This window comes from Anastrepha obliqua, chromosome 4, assembly GCF_027943255.1.
Source record: "Anastrepha obliqua isolate idAnaObli1 chromosome 4, idAnaObli1_1.0, whole genome shotgun sequence".
Classification (NCBI taxonomy): Eukaryota; Metazoa; Arthropoda; class Insecta; order Diptera; family Tephritidae; genus Anastrepha; species Anastrepha obliqua.
Genome location: NC_072895.1, coordinates 114,033,583 through 114,051,408, shown reverse-complemented (window position 1 = coordinate 114,051,408; position 17,826 = coordinate 114,033,583). Strand labels below are relative to the sequence as shown.

Below are 17,826 nucleotides of genomic sequence, written 5' to 3'. Positions count from 1 at the left end.
ATTGGGATTGCCCCGACATGCACATAAAATAATTTTCACAATGAAATTGAATGACAAAAAAATAAAAAAACAACACAAAAACAAAACCAAAGAAGTCTGACCCGATCCGAAATGTAGATAAATTATATTTATTGCAACTCTGTAAAATAAAAATTAAGAGAAAAAAGAAGAATGGTGATTCTTCCTTCCGAATTCTGCTGATTAAACGCAATCTCTTTGAGTGAAAAAATCGTCACCCGAACTAAATTCGAGCTTATAAATATTATGGGAATTGTTGTTGTTGTTGTTGATGTAGCAGTTCATCAAGCCCTGCCAGTACGGTGTAGTAGCCGGTCGTCATCGCCTAACTCATCTTAAGGTAGGTCCGGGAAACAAGTTGTTTGACGGGTTGGGTCCAACGGGAGTGTGGGTTGAACGAGGCATGTGAATAGGTGATTGATTATATGCCGTATACATATATGTTGAGTATGTTTGAGTCGATTATAAATAGGTAGGAGTTTAACCTACTACAACATCCTGAACGTAATTGTGACAAAGAAACGCCAGTCGCACGAGCCAACTGAAGCTCTTCGTCTGCGATGGGTTGTGGTTGAACTCCGATAAAAGTATTCGGAGGCCGCGAGTTTAGGAAGGTGGTAAGAGACTCCCGATGAAATTACCAACTTCGGCTAGATCAAGGCCATTCTTCACAATCGATTGGAACGTACTGGCCGCCTGAGATCAAATCACCATAAAATCCAAGGTTTGATATCAGATGTTCGGCGAGTGAAGGTGCGCGAAGTTGAAGAGGCTACATACTTACCAAATTGATCGATTATTGAAGCTTTGTACAAGTATTTAGATATGAAAAAGCTATTCACAAGGTGGTGGGCGCTAACAAAATTGTAAACAAGCGAAATCTTTTGACCAATTCAAAGAGTGTTGTGTGTCGATCCGAAAGAGTTTTTGCCCAGTTTCGGAATCGTGAATGAAACCAAGGTGACTCTTTGGCCAAGAAAATCATGGTCACTTATTTTCGGTGAGCGTGCGATTGCACGCAACATTATGCAGAGCCGCTAGAACAACACACCGGCGCATGTCGAAATTGCGCGAATTAGTATATTCTCCAGGATGCCGCCTATAGAGCTACGCTGCGATCGGCGAACTGGTGACTGACATCCAGAGCAATCTTAAATTATGGAGGGAACACTTCTCGAACCTGTTAAACCAGTGGTCGCCAACCCGTCGATCGCGAGATACCGGTAGCTCGCAAAGGCAATTCTGGTAGCTCGCGCTGCTCACGTTGCAAAAAATCTGAAAATCATACCAGTATTAGCAAATTTCAGAAATTTTCATAATAAATATGTAGATAAACAGCGGCAACACTGCGGTAAGCGATTTCGCGCCGACAAACACGACGCGAAGTCGCGTCTCCGTTCTAGGATCGGCTGGAACCGATTAGCGTGTTCGAGAATTTTTTGGCTTTATATTATATATACGCAATGCACGTCGACATTGCGCTCAGTTTAATACTGAACGGCATTATCAACGTTCTGCGTCCAGCGGTTGGGTTAGAGTTCGAAACATTATGGCAAGCAGTAGTAAGAAGGCGAAGACATACCATTTCCATTCGGAATGGAAAGAACAATACTTCTTCACAGAAGTTAAAGGCAAAAATGTTTGTTTGTTATGTAATACATCTGTGTCAGTTCCTAAAAAAGGAAATATTGAGAGGCATCATAAAACTGTACATTCGAATTTTGAGAAGGCATTCCCGTTAAATTCTGCCACCAGAAAAGAAAAACTGAAACATTTAAAAATCCAGTTAATTGGACAACAGTCAATATTTTTGAAAACAATCGACAAAAATAAGGCTGCAACTGAAGCATCTTATCGTGTTTCCCAGATAATTGCACAAAAGAAAAAACCTTATGAAGACGGGGAAATCATAAAACAAGCATTTTTGGAAGCTGCAGATTTTTTATTCGCCAACTTTAGAAATAAAGACGAAATAGTGTCTGCTATAAAATCTATGCAACTTTCTGCTAATACAGTGATGAGGCGAGTAGAAGTAATGAGCAATGATATTTTTTTACAGTTAAGAAGTGACTTAGATAACTGTATTTATTTTTCACTGCAACTGGATGAATCAACAGATGTAGTTGACACCTCACAGATGGCCATATTTGTCAGGATGGCTTTTAGTGATTTTACAATTAAAGAAGATCTTTTGAAGTTTATTCCACTCAAAGGACATACTACTGGGCTAGAGCTGTTTTCTCATTTAAAAATCTCATCTCTTCTGAGAAAATTCCAATATCAAAAATGGTAGGCCTGACAACTGACGGTGCTCTAGCTATGGTGGGTTGTGATAAGGGGCTCGTGGCGCTATGTCATAAGGATGAAAGTTTTCCACAATTTCTTAGTTACCACTGTATTATACATCAGCAAGCATTATGTGGAAATTTTCTAAACTTGAACAACGTTATGAAACTGGTGGTGAAAATTGTGAACAAGATTAGAGCTCAAGCGTTACAAAGAAGATTATTTAAAACCTTGGCTGATGAAATTAGCTGTCAATACGGAGAGCTACTTCTTCACTCTGAAGTGCGATGGTTAAGCAGAGGACGAGTGCTTAAACGTTTTAATGATGTCCTGCCTCCAATTTTTCAAAGAACGCGATGAACCGATTCCTGAACTGGAAAATTCGACTTGGCTCAGAGATTTTGGTTTTCTTGTGGACATTACAGAGAAATGAAGTGAGCTTAACTTGCAGCTTCAAGGCAGGGATAAAGAATTAGCGGAAATGATTTCTGATATAAATGCATTTATTACAAAACTTGAATTTTGGGAACAAACCGTAAAAAACCGCGATACTAAGCATTTTCCTATTCTTTCCGAAAAGATATCCAAAAATCTATTAGAGCCCTATGACAGTAAATATCATATGGAAATAGTTTCTAACTTGAAGGAAAACTTCAAAAATCGTTTCAAGGATTTCAGCGAAATTGCTTTAGTGACGCAATTTGTTGTTTCACCCTTCATGGACATTGATATACAACAGTTTGCAACTTGTGTTATGAACAACTTTGGCGAAGACATTGCTGTGACAGAAATGGAACTGATTGCTTTTCAAAGTGACTTGACTTTAAAATCTTTAGGTTCAAATACGAAATGTATATGGACTTTAGTAAGTAAAGATAAGTATTCAGTTTTATGTCGTGTTTCGTTGAAAGTGAAAGCGTTATTCAGTTCAACTTATTTGTGTGAATCTTCTTTTTCCAATATGAAACTTATTAAAAATAAATACCGCAATCGGCTTACAGATATACATTTGGATAACTGTATTCGAATGACTGTATCAAATTATACTGCAAATATTAAAAAAATTATCGATGAGTCAGAATGTCAACCTTCTCATTAAATATGCTCTTTTTATCTGCCCATATTTTATTTATATAATAATGTACTATTACTGTTTTGTTGTTTTTTCAAGTCGCTTGTGATTTGCCATTATGACTGCAAAAAATTTTGTTACGATTGATAGGTGTGAACATGGATGTAGTTATGCATAAGTATAAGCACTATAAGTCATAAGTTTATTATATATAGAACGTATATTAGTAAAATAAATACATGTATTGTATGTCGAATATAACTGTGTATTATTTAATTTATGTTGGCTTGTGCAAGTAGCTCGCTGTTTATTTCAAAATCTTGAAAGTAGCTCAACACATTGAAAAGGTTGGCGACCACTGTGTTAAACAGTGACAGCTGCGCATGTCACAGAGAATGTGAAGATCCCGATACTCCAATCGACGACGACGGAATTGACGTTCCGCTACCCGACCATGACGAGGTGAGAATAGCGATAACGCGGCTAAAGAACAACAAAGCCGCAGGCGCCGACGGACTGCTGGCTGAGCTATTCAAACATGGCGGCGAGGAGCTGGTAAGGTGCATGCATCAGCTCCTATGCAAAATATGGTCAGATGAAAGCATGCCTGCCGATTGGAATTTAAGTGTGCTCTGCCCAATCCATAAGAAGGGCGATCCTGCAATTTGTGCCAATTACCGCGGGATTAGTCTTCTAAATATCGCCTATAAGGTTCTAGCGAGCGTATTGTGTGAAAGGCTGAAGCCCACCGTCAACCAACTTATTGGACCTTATCAGTGTGGCTTTAGACCTGGAAAGTCTACCATCGACCAAATATTCACGATACGCCAAATCTTGGAAAAGACCTATGAAAGGAGAATCGACACACACCATCTTTTCGTCGACTTCAAAGCTGCATTCGACAGTACGGAAAGGAGTTACTTATATGCCGCGATGTCTGAATTTGGTATCCCCGCAAAACTAATACGGCTATGTAAGATGACGTTGCTCAACACCAGCAGCGCCGTCAGAATTGGGAAGGACCTCTTCGAGCCGTTTGATACCAAATGAGGTTTCAGACAAGGTGACTCGCTGTCGTCTGACTTCTTTAACCTGATGTTGGAGAGCATCCTACGAGCCGCAGAACTTAATCGCTCAGGCACAATTTTTTATAAGAGCGTACAATTGCTGGCGTATGCCGATGATATTGACATCATCGGCCTTAACAACCGCGCTGTTAGTTCTGCCTTCTCCAAACTGGATAAAGAGGCAAAGCGAATGGGTTTGGTGGTGAACGAGGACAAAACGAAGTACCTCCTGTCTTCAAACAAACAGTCGGCGCCCTCGCGTATCGGCACCCACGTCACTGTGGACAGTTATAATTTCGAGGTTGTAAAAGACTTCGTCTATTTAGGAACCAGCATTAACACCGATAACAATGTCAGCCTTGAAATCCAACGTAGAATCTCTCTTGCCAACAAGTGCTACTTTGGACTAAGTAGGCAACTGAGCAGTAAAGTCCTCTCTCGACGAACAAAACTAACACTCTACAAGACTCTCATCATGCCCGTCCTAACGTGTGGCGCAGAAGCTTGGACGATGACAACATCCGATGAAGCGACGCTTGGAGTGTTCGAGAGAAAGATTCTGCGCAAGATTTTTGGACCTTTGCAAGTTGGCAACGGCGAATATCGCAGACGATGGAACGATGAGCTGTATGAGCTTTACGACGACATAGACATAGCGCAGCGAATAAAGATCCAGCGGCTACGTTGGCTGGGTCATGTCGTCCAAATGGATACAAACGCTCCGGCTTTGAAAGTATGCGGTACCAGCTGGTGGTAGTAGAGGAAGAGGAAGGCCTCCTCTGCGTTGGAAAGATCAGGTGGAGAAGGACTTGGCTTCACTTGGTGTGTCCAATTGGCGCCGGTTAGCACGAGAAAGAAACGACTGGCGCGCTTTGTTAAACTCGGCCAAAATCGCGTAAGCGGTTATCGCGCCAATTAAGAAGAAGAAGAAGTATATTCTCCAGAAAATTTCCTGTTGCCAAATATTAAGGAATAGCTTCGCGCACGAGATTTCGGACGATGAAAGGGTTGCAATTTATGAAACCAACTTTTTTTAAAGGCCTAAAGAAATGGATAAAGTGTATCGAATTAAAAGGAGGCTACGTCGAAAATTAACCTTTTTTTTTGCTGAACTTCTTTTTCCACTTTTCAAACACTCAAGTGGCTTTTAATTGAGGGCTTTGCACGAAATGAAAAAAGTGGGGCTTTTCAGTGCGTGCAGGTACAAAATACAACTTTAGCAGAGCCAATACGGTGAAGTTGCGACGCTTCAAATGATAAATAGGCTTTATTTCTTAAATTAATTTACCCTTGTAAGGGTATGTACCATCTATGCCAAATTTTGCAAACAAAAAATGGGTTGAAATTTATAATTCTTATGAAATAAGAATAAGCATGAAATCAAAAGTTGATTTTGCTAATTTTTAGCAGAAGCACTTACACCAGTTATATTTTGACTGCCTCTATTGGTATATTGCCTCACTGGTACAAGAAGTACTGGAGTATTCCAAAGGACCAAATAATTTTTTTTTCTTAAATCTAGGGAATTTGTTCCTTGGCCAAAAAATTGGTACCTTTGTTTTTTTTCTATATTATTTAATTTTTACGAAATTCCTATTGGAAAAATTCAGTTTTCCGTAAATTTGGGATAAAATTCACAAATGTCGAAAAAATAATACTCTATGATTTATTACAAAAAAAAAAGTTATTATAACTATTTTTTATAGGTACCCTGAAATCCCCAAAAATGTCAAATTAAAAAATTTTAAATTCTTAATTCTGGCGGTGTGCCGAGCATGACTGGTGGATGAAAAAATTTCACTTTTCCGTAAATTTGGTATAATATGGTTACTTATCGGTATTATTTATATATAGGGTGATCAATTAAGAGGAGTTTTTTTCATTTGCGTTTTTTTTACAGATCGCGCGCGAGTTGTGGCAAACTGTCATCGTGGATTTGTTGAACAGCGTTTGGCATTTCATCATGGAAAGACTCACACCGCAACAACGTCTACAAATTGTTCAACTGTATTATGAAAATCAGCGTTCTGTTGCCATACAGCTCGTGAAACAATGACTTTATTGAGAAGTCATTTCGGAGAGCAGCTGATTTCACGTTTAGGACCTGTGAGTTGGCCACCAAGATCTTGTGATATCACACCTTTGGACTTTTTTCTTTGGGGATTCGTGAAGTCCAAGGTCTATGCTGATAAACCAGCTACGATTGAAGCTCTGGAAGCCAACATTACGACATACCAGTCGAAATGCTCGAACGAGTGATTGAAAATTGGACCTTCAGAATGGACCACCTTAAGCGTAGTTGCGGCCAACATTTGAATGAAGTCATATTCAAAAAGTAAATGTCAAAGAATGTCCTTTCAAATGATAAATAAAGGTTTTGAACATAATTTACATTTTTGTTTTTTTTTTAACTATTGACAAAAGCACCTCATGATTGATCACCCTATATATGTATGTATTTAATATTAATAATTTCCGTTCAGGAATGTCGAAAAAAGATACTCTATGATTAAAAAAAAAATATTTTAACCAATTTTTATAGCGCTCTAAAATCCTCAAAATGTTTTTTTTAACCATAAAAAATGGTGTCGCCTGCTTTTTTATTGTTTTTGTGTGCCAATAATGTCTGGTGGAAGGTTTATTACGACAATAATTGTAATAAAATCTAAAAGTTGGTTATTCACTACGAGCTTCGCCCTGATTACAAACTTTAAGTGGCATTTTGACATTACCAGAGTGTAAAAAAAAATTGTATTGATAATACCTCTATAACATACGAATATTTTTCTCTTTTCAGTGTATGTTAATACGTACAAATGATATGTTTTGCTATGCATTTTGTGATTTTGATGCAACAAATATGCAGTCTATTATAAGGAGAATAATTGAACTCTACATACCTCTTTACTGCTTTGTGAAAATGTGCTCAAATGAGCCTCAGAGTGATCGCCATTTTGTACGTTCTCACCTGAAATAATAATTTCAATGGAAATTTTAATAAGATAGTATTTAATTATAAATAAGTTAATATTCTTTTTTTTTACGCAAATGAAAGCTGCTGATGGCAAACAAATGAATCAACAATTAAACTACAAATTGCTAGTTATATGGAATGGCATGAAAGGAATGAGATTTTTGGAAAGTATGTGCATAATAGGTGTATATGTGTGTATGTATGTATATATTAAATAGCTACTTAAAATGCTTAAATGACATGGATATGGGTGTGGAGAGTGTTGGAGGAAATTTTTGTAAGTGTGCGTGATTGCAAATAGTTGTACGTATAATATATGTAAATATTTGTATATATAATGTATGTATATATGCATGCATGTATTTTATATTAATATTGTAGTTTTTTTTTTGCGCCAACAAACACCAAAGCTACATATTTGCACATATAAAAATTGTAAGCACTTCAAGCTAGTTCATACACAAGGCTACAATACAAAATATGAAAATGTAAAAACCAAAAATAATAATTAAAAAAAGCAAAAACTTAAGAAATTAAACTTATAAATAAGTCATTTTTTGTTTTGCATGCAATAATTTGCTACACGGGCATGCAGTTATAAAAGTGTAAAGTTTATAAATTAAGTAAAAATTAAAAATTAAATTTAAACTACAAATTTAATAATAAATAAACGTAAAATTATTGTTACCTGTTCCAATATGATTAATGCGGCACTTATAATTAATATTTTAATATTTTCTCTTGCAGTATTAAATTCTTATGTTCTAGTTGAGTGCTTTTGCGCGCTTAATTTGTAGACTTCTCACTTTTGATTCTGATTCTTCTTCTTTCTTGTACATTAAGAGCCGATTTTTTCAGTGCTACTTGAACTATGCGCTTTCCAGTTAAACTGAATTTATATGCCCAATATTGCAGACTTAAACTTAGTTTAAAAAATTCACCACAGTTAAACTAACACTGGCAAACCAGCCCTGAGCAGCTTAAAGTTAGTTGATTGTAGTTTAAACTTAATTTAGTGTGCAGTGATGCGTAGGACATGTATTGAAAGGATGTGCTTTATATACATATATGATGAGCTTAATTTAACTTTGCTATGCTAAAAGAGTAGAATTAAAAATGTATAACACCAAGCTGCTAGATATACCTGTACATAAGTCCTCGGTTCCTGTTAACAGGAATATGCTTTCATCAGCTTTATCTTCATCCCAATTGAAATATAATACGCCGACTTACATACGCACAATTTCGTTTTATATACATATGCACATACATATATACGTATGTATATGTAGCACATGGGTCTACTAACTTTCAACTGCCACCCTGCCTTTTTTTTCGTTTTTGCATTTGTTTTCAGATTTATTTTGTAAATGATCCCAAATTATTTCAAGGCCCACAACATTTATAGACCTTTCACATTTATTGAAAGACTTCTTCAATCACGAAATTATCGAATTGCCTTCACAACTAACAAAAGTTAGCGCACAAAATGGCGCATATTTGATCTAAATCGAGCGTTGAAGTATAGTAAAGAAATGTTCAGCACTTTAATATTTATATTATTGAGAAGACAGTAAAGTCAGAAAATATTCGAGCCTATTCTGGTATTCGAATCTAATCCAATTCGCACTCTATTCACTTGCCAAGTTTTTCGATATTGCGGTATCCGTCTACTACTTCATGTATTCCCTTAGAATAATCTGTTGTCAGGAAGTTGTTAAATGACAGTTCGCCGTGTTGTGAGTTACGTTTAATTTATAATTTTAACAAAGAAAGTTGCCAAAAATGATTACAATTTATAAATATTTGAGTTTTAATAAAACGGAAAATAACAACAGTTTGGCTGTTTGGTTACGTTCTTGGCGATTTCACCGTTAAATTGTAAACGGCTTGCGTTCCGATTTTGGTCTCCGTGTACAATTAAGTAGTTTTCAATAAAAAAATATAAAAATTTAATTACTTTTATTGTTATTTAAATCCGCAACTGCTTTATCGCGAATGACAGCTACTGCAGCGGACGTGCGAACTTTTTTATCAACCGTTTTTTATTCGTAAAATACTTGGTTCATCGCATAAGAGAATACCAAAACTTTGAATTGAGATTCGCATTACTCTTCAAAAGCACCCGTCGTATACCAGAATAGATATGAATAATTCTAAAAAACAAAAACATATATGTAAATACCACAGCTAATAACTAAACAATTTCGCAATTCGATATTTCCCAACCATCATTCGCAAACGACGGCTCAGCTCAAGGCGAATCCAGCCAAGGTATCAAATATTATAAATATGAATTTTGTCTTTGCAATGTCAAAATTTCAATAAGAATGTAAAAAAAACTAAACAAAAAATAACTCAAAATTTTGACATTCAAACCATTAAACAAAAACAAATCAACTGATCTCCTTACATCGTCTTATACAGAACCGCTCATTGGCTCTCGAAATACTCACGCGTAGTCTGCTCGTCAGCACGCTTGCCTACTGAATTTTCGTTTATGCATACATATGTATGTATGTACGAGTATGTAACTTCCCAAAATCGAACTAATGCTGAAAACAGTGAAGACCGCACGGAATCCCTTACCGCATGCCCTTACAGTGCACAAAAACTTTTAATTCTTTTAATTACATATTTACACAATACATCGGTTTGTGTGTGTGTGTGTTTGGTTGTATCTACACAATGTTGCCATTGATATTTTTGCTTACACACTTTTTCACATATCCGCGTTATCAGTTACAATTTTTCATTGTTTAATAAACCAAAGGCAAAAACCAACAAATGTAAATAGTTCATTTATCTATAATTAACATTATTCAACAGTATTTTTAAGCTATTTTAACAAAAATTATCATTTTTCTAAGTTTATTTTGTAAATGATTTCGAAATGTACTGCTTGGCAACACTGTGGGGTGAGAGAGCAATCAGCTGGGTCGGAATTACGGAATTACGGAATTTTTTTAATAATCGTGAAATAAAATCTACGGTACTACGATACGGAAGGAAGGAACTTTTCGTTTACATGGGATTTCATTAGTTTGATCGAAACAGCTGAGTCGGAATTGCGTTTACGGGCTTCACTGTTTTCAGCATAAGTGTGCGTAAATATTATGAGAGCGAACTCACCCAAAGTCAATGAGTTCAAATTTAGTGAGTTGCGAGCACAAATTACTAAATGAACCGTACGAAAGTGTTAAAGGAGAACATTTTTATTTATAAGAGAAAAAACAAATACAAGAAAAGCAGTGAAAGTGAAAATTAACGTAGCTAATTGAGAAATGCAATATTTAACATAAATGGATGAATTAAATTCGCTAAATACCCTTATTTTGTATTTACGTATAAAGTGGAACATAAGAAATACCCTTTAATTATAAAAAATATACACTATTTAATTCAGAATACTCGTACAGCTTTTTAAGCTGTGATTATTTTCAAAAACAAAACAAAAAACTTCACTTCGCTCCTCTATGGCGCTTTATTTGCTCGCACTAAGCGAAGCACGCAGCTCCTCTGAAATTTGCGCCACCTTCATTTTGCAATCGCACATGACCGCGTGATTATGCAACGCATTGGCGCAAATGATGCCATTCAACAGGCTCTCCAACTCCTGTTCGAGCACAGCAATCAGCTGTCGATGCTGATCCGGCGGTGGTGTATCAGCTGCAGTGGAATCGGCTTCAGCGCAGCAGGAAGAGGCTGCGGTGACAGTAGCGGAAGGAGGCGGTGGTTTCGTCTGATGCTGTTTTGATTTAGATTGCAATTGTGTGCTCTTTGACGACTTACAGCGCTGTTGCCCAGTTGCCAGATGATTACCAGCAAAGCGCAAATCGTTCCAAGTTTCCGCGAGTGTGGTGTGCTGCAGCAGATGGCGCGTGCCGGCTGTGGTCATTTCGGTGGGCTCATTATGCACTGCTCCCATATTATTGTTGGTGGCGGTGGACTGAGCACTGCCGTTCAACTGCTGTGCAATTAAGTTAATTTCTTCGTCAATGATGCGTTCCAACTTGCGACGGAATTCGGCCTCATGAGTTTGTAAAGTGCGCGCACAATCCGAATTCTTAACATTGATATTGATATGTATCTCCAGAGAGCGTAACGACGACGTAGGCGAGGAAGAACCCGCTTCCGATAGCGAGGCAGTCACATGACGATAGCGATCGTGCGGTGGACCAACGCTACCAGCGGCCTCTTGCGGGGAATACGAACAGCGGCGCTTTAGTGCAACGGATTTTGCCTTTGAATTTAACGTCAATTTGATTTGTTTGTGTGAATGATGCGCGTGAAGCTGAGCATCATCCGATTCCTCCTCACCACCGTCGCGCATATTGAGTAATTGACGCGCCATTGCTGTGGACGTTACAAAATTCGTGGTGTCTGTGTGATGTAGTTCCTGCTCTGATTCGGGCTTATGCTCAGGCGCATCATGTGCTTGAGCTTGTGCCTGTGCATGTGCGGGTAAAAAATCACGCAACACGTATGAGGCGCGTTGTGTGGTTGATGTTGGCCGCGTAAATATCGAACTATTATTATCACCCGAATCGTCATAGTGCTGCTGATGAATGCTCTCCTGTTCGTGATCCTCTTCATGATCGTGCGCAAGATCGGCGGTATGGCTATGCGAGCCAGCTGGATAGGAAGTGCCGCCGATGGAGAGCAACGATGAAAACTGCTCGGAGAGTGAGTCCTGTTGATGGTGGTCATGTGTCAGCAACTGTGGTGTGTGCAGCTCTCGTTCATGCAGCGATCGTTGAGAATCGCCTACTACACTATCACATTCATGATCGCTCACCATCTTGCTGCTGCGCCGGCGTTTAGTAGGCTCCAATTTTATTTCTTTCACCGAAATATATGAGCCATTGGAATCGATATTTTGTGGGTCTTCGTCGTTATGTACTGTTACATGCTCTGCTCCTGCTCTCTGCTTATTAACAGATACCAATAGCGTTTCGCAAGACTTCAATCGTGGTGCACGCGGCTGTAGAAGCGCGTAATGTTCACGTGGTTGAAAATAACCAGTATTTAAACTCATTGCAGTCGATTTAATGAAAGCGATTACCTTTTCACGCTGTAGCTGTACGGCGGTGAGTAGATGGGCTGGATGTATGGTGATATTAGGTTGATAAGTCATTGGATAATTAAAACCATAATGCGAACAGGTGCGATAGGGTGATGCTCTGCTGCTCCTGGTAGGAAAAGATGATGAGAGGCTGGAGGTTTGATGGCTACATTGAATTGCGCTTGTCAGCGGGCTGTCCATCGCTGCGATTTGATTGTGTCTATCCCCAGGGTGACGCACACTTTGTTCCAAGGAGTCGTTCGCATTGAAATTCAGCTGTAATTTGCCTCCACCATCTGGCAGTGGATATGTGTAGTGTGGAAATATTTCAATTTTATGAATCATCCAAACATTGAACACCAGTAACTCCTGCCTTGCAAGAGTCTGAGCTAAGTTTACCATCGTTGGCTTATACAAAAAAGCATATTTTTCGGCAACATTTAATAGCTTTTCGTAATTTTTTGTTATCTCGCTGTTGTTTAGCGAATATTTATGTGGTAAGAAAGTTTCATATGATTGATGTGTATAATTTTTATGAATTTGAGTTATCGATGATGAATTTCGTGAGGTGTTTTGTTTGTGGTAACCGGCTGTAATGGTATGAGAAATGGTATATGGTTGTATATACAAGACACGATAGGCAATACATCGGACACACGCAACACGCTGACGAGACAAGGACGACAGACGAACAATAATTACACACAAAACTAAGGGATACGTTCACGATACGAAGTATGAATATAGACTAAAATTTTCAAGGGATTTTTTAGTTAATTCGAAGAGTATTTGTTGTGAATTTCTATAAGCGCCGACTTATGCCCTTCTTAAAAAGTTAAGATACGTTCTCCATGCTTCTGAAGAACTAAAAAATTTATATTATTATAAATCCTCTCTTACTCCTGATGCTTAAATACTGAAAAGAAGGATTCTAATTGCTCAATGCGCGGAAATAAGAGGGCGCAGGTTATTGTCGATCTTTTAATTATGGAGCGTAAAAACGAGTCAAGAGTAAAGTAGAATAAATCTTATGAACGCTTAAGAAATTATAAGCTTCAGTTTATAAAAATCCCAGGAAGGCAGTTAATCGGGAGAAAGCAGATGTTAACAGCAGAACCTTCTGAAGATCTTTCTTGTAAGAGAAATCCAAATATTTGCAACAAATCTAGTAAAAACTATGCAGCCGCCTCTTGCTAGATTACAAAAAGATTATTTCTGGTTTTAAGACCCAGATTTTCCACACAATTGTGCGCCACGGAAAAAATGTTAAAAGGATAACAGAATGCTTACTGTAAATACCCCCATTCCGGTGGTAGATCAAGGGATTGGGATTTCAGAGTTTCCTCTCACCACCCAAATTTTCATGGAACATGCAAGAAACGCAATTTTGGAGTTAGGTTCGAGCAGTATTTCCCACGACAGTCGGTTCTATGTAACCGGAACGAACCGAATTTATATCTGGCCAAGGACTGTCACTTCAGCAGCATTCCCCGTATATGTATGGAGGATGTTTATGCTGCTACAACAACAACAACAGCAGTAGCTCGCTGCTAACAACATTTCAGCGTTCGCGAAGACAATTCAGCTGTAAATCGAGAATGACAGAGGAATTTATTTGCCATGGCTGAAGCCATATAGTCTCTCTGGGCGTCATTATAAGCTTTGAGACTTTTAACTGACGAATAAGGTTTTATTTTTCACTTGGGGAGTATGCCACAATCTTCAAAAATAATTTGTACAGAAAATAGGTCGAAAGGCGAGAGTGTATGTGTCTGCAGTTGGATAGTTTGAGGTCTGCATGAATACTCGAACTTCTTACTTGGTTTGGTACGCAATCCAAGTGTAAATATATACACCGGGTATGCAATTAAAAAGAAATTTTGATAACTTAACGACAGAGCAAATAATCGGCAAATGTGGAATCTAATCACACTTTGCTTATCAGGCAACGAGTTTTAGATAAGCTCAGTCAAGCTGGAATGGCGTCGAATGGCTGTAGGTGGAATAAATGCATAATGCCCTAGACATCAGAAGAATTATCTAGTTATCTGTAAGTCTCTCTCAAATTCAAATTAAATGCATCATTTAAATAGGAATTCCTAAACTCTTTATTAACATGGTTTATTATATTAAGTATTTAGTAGAAGTTCTACACTTCATTGGTAAATACAAGTATTTTTCCGAAATTTCCGTCGTGTTAACACAGTCCATTATCCACTGCAGAGCCGACGAACCAGCAAGATGCGGCACCAAATTGACCGATGAGTACATAGACAATGACATAAGCATACCCTTACAAACATGTAAACTACTTATCCTTGAAGAAATCGTAAGAACAGCGAACGAAAGATGGCGTAATAAAACCACCTGCAGAATCGCCCGACAATTGCGACCGACTCTCAATGCTAAACGCCAAAATAAGCACAGTCTGAGCACACTGATTTCCATTATAACGGGGCACTGCCTAATAGGTAGGCACGCCCTAAGGATGGATTGAAAAGCTCACACTGGTTTTAGAAAAGATAGGGTCAAGTTCCGAAATAAGCTATGAACCTGAGTATGTCCCATAGGAAAACCGCTTCGACCTAACCTTACACTGTACATTCTTTTGGTAAAATTTTCTATGACATTTAGACTTAAATAGGGTTCTATCTCGGCAATTGCACGCCGAATTTTATCTTTTGAAGCCTCAATGGTTTCTGTTTTTTTGTATAAATTTTATCTTTGCAATAACTTGACAGAAAATAGGTCAAGGTGTTAAATCGGAAATCGGGCGATTGCTGAATAAGTGAAATTTTTCTCCCTGGTACTTTTTTTTTACAGTAAATGACATTCATACCGACAAAACAACAAAAAGTTGATAGTTAACATATTTCGATATCTCTGTTGCATGTGGGTTTTAATTGACGAGCGTAATCGAACTAATTTTAGTGAATTGTAGATTTTCTTATTGAAATGAAATACAGTCATTGAATAGTGGCAACCGTCAAAACAAAATAATGCTTTAACACAAGAATGATAGAAACAAGATTGTGCCCATCAGAGAGTGCCTGACACCACATTGGCCGAGTTGTGCAGTGTTGCCAACCATTTGCTCTTCGCAATAAATTTAGTGCTCGTTTATATATCAAAATGCGAAAATTTTTAAATTGGTGCTTGTTCCTTACTTTTAATTTAAAGCTACCGAAACTATAAGTTAAAAAAAAACTTGACTATTAAACAAAAGAATGTTTAGAAAGGTCACTCTGAGAAAATTTGTGTTAATGACAATTTGTTGGTTGGTAATAAAATTTGATATTTGGAAAGTGTCAATTTTTTTTTTGCTCCTTTTAAGGTTATGCAAGAATATTAAATGCCCCTTTCTCAACTCGTCTTAACATTGAAAACCTTTTTACACATTCTAAAAAGCATTTGAATTTACTGAATGCGAATTAAAACCATAGAGGTGTAATCGTTTCTTCCGGTTCTCAATCCTTAGTGGGACATAGGGCATCAAGAGGTGTATTCATAGTAAAAATAAGCAACAGAATACTACTGAAGAAACTATAACGGCATTTTACAAAACTAGGCAACACTGCAGTAGCGAGAGAGAGATTTGACTGCTGAAAGCAGAAGAACGCCAACAACAACTGCAATCGCGGGCAATGCGACCAGATGTTAAAAGAAAGTAAAGCTAAATAAAACTGAGGGAATTATTGAACTAATTTAAAAAAAATGTATATTTTACAAAATTATAAACATTACTTTTAATTAGAACAGGCTAGAAAAATGTCATGAAGAAAGAACTAAGACTCCGAGACTAAACAACAAAAAAATGGTGGTAATCGGGCTGGTGCTAAAACGACGTAACTCATTGTCAAATTCGCTGAGAACAAAGTAACGGTACCACGATAGGCGCCATCTCATTATTCTTTCCATCATGGCTTTAACAGAAACATGAACTTGTGGGTATCAAATTTTTTCAAAGAGTGTATTCAGATACTCTACACGACGTTCTCCATTTCTCTACTCAATTTTTTTCGTAAATTGGTTACATTTACAGCGACGTAAAAGGAGAGGAGTGCACTCGTATACGGCGGAGTGAGTGATGCTCTCTGCAAGTGTTTTTGTGTAACTCCAACACTAAAATTTATTAAGTACAAACTTAAATATTACTTAAAAACTACGTTTGGATTATTGTGAAAATATTCCGACTTTCATATAAAACATATGTGACTTAGTTAATTCAGTCTATAAACTACTTAAACGACGACGTTATTTTTATAAAAAAATTTCGTTAAAAAATACTTATATTATAAATTAAAACTAAGCATGTAAAAAACAACTATAAGATTTCAGTTAATGCAATTTTTTATTATAAATGGTATAAGTGATAAAATACAAAAATAATTTTGAAATGGCCTATTCAGAAAAAATTACACATTGCCATTTTTGAAGGGATTTAATAGATTTTTGTAGCAATGTAAGCAGCAATTTCCACATATTTTCTCATGAGCAGAAAAATTATTAATATAACAAAAAGTTAGTTAAACCGAAAAAAAATTCAGCAAAATTAATAAAAGCAAAAAATAATAAATATTTAATAAATATTCATCATAAGCAAACAAGAATATTTAGATAAATATGGAGCAATGTATTTACACACATACAAACGTAAAGTGATGACGCCCTTCAAAAGTGCTGCTCCTTCTAATGCATTTACAGAAACAATGAGAATATAAGCAGACATGTGCATAGGTACGCATACATACACATACATGTGTAGGAATAAAGACACCCAAAACCATTTTACAAATACATACGTGTGTGCAATTAATTTTCATACATACATACATATATTAAATACAAACGGATTGAAACAATTAAAAAAGGTTTAAATGATTTTTTGTTTTTAGAATTTTCTTTGAATGTTTACAGATTTAGTTGTGCAATACATAAAAAATAGTACGTGTTTCCACATGTGCTAATTTGAATTATAATAATTTTTCGATGCTTTGTATTAAAAATTAAAAAAATATCTATAAGAAATAGGTGTTGATGTTTAGAGAACAAGAAATATTTGATAAAACAATCCGGTTCATATAAAATATTGCTTTTTAACAAGAAAATGCTTTAAAAGAATACAATAAAAATCATACGAAATGAATGAGCAGAAAAAAACTAAGACTTGGGAAAGAGTGCACAATTCAGTCGCTGACAGGTGATACTTGACGGCATTTGGCGGGACAGTTGTGGAGAGAAATTTTGATGAGGACGGCCTATTACTATTTTTTTTATATTTTTTATTTATTTTTTAATTACTTTAATTTATTCTATTTTTAATTCTCATAAAGAAGGGTTTCAA

The 17,826-nt window shown here is 36.8% G+C and overlaps 1 protein-coding gene across 6 annotated transcripts in view; it reads right to left on the bottom strand.

The window, feature by feature from the left end:
• Positions 1-17,826, bottom strand: part of LOC129243981 (protein hu-li tai shao) — a 120,821-nt gene that overhangs the window by 1,236 nt on the left and 101,759 nt on the right. For 2 of the 6 annotated variants that reach the window (XM_054881514.1, XM_054881516.1), the window contains one exon: positions 7,344-7,411. In XM_054881514.1, the coding sequence (XP_054737489.1) occupies positions 7,344-7,411 (68 nt within the window). Of the gene's footprint in view, positions 1-7,343; positions 7,412-10,681; positions 13,073-17,826 lie in introns of those variants that run through there. The other 4 variants (XM_054881513.1, XM_054881515.1, XM_054881512.1 and 1 more) reach the window with 3 other exon arrangements.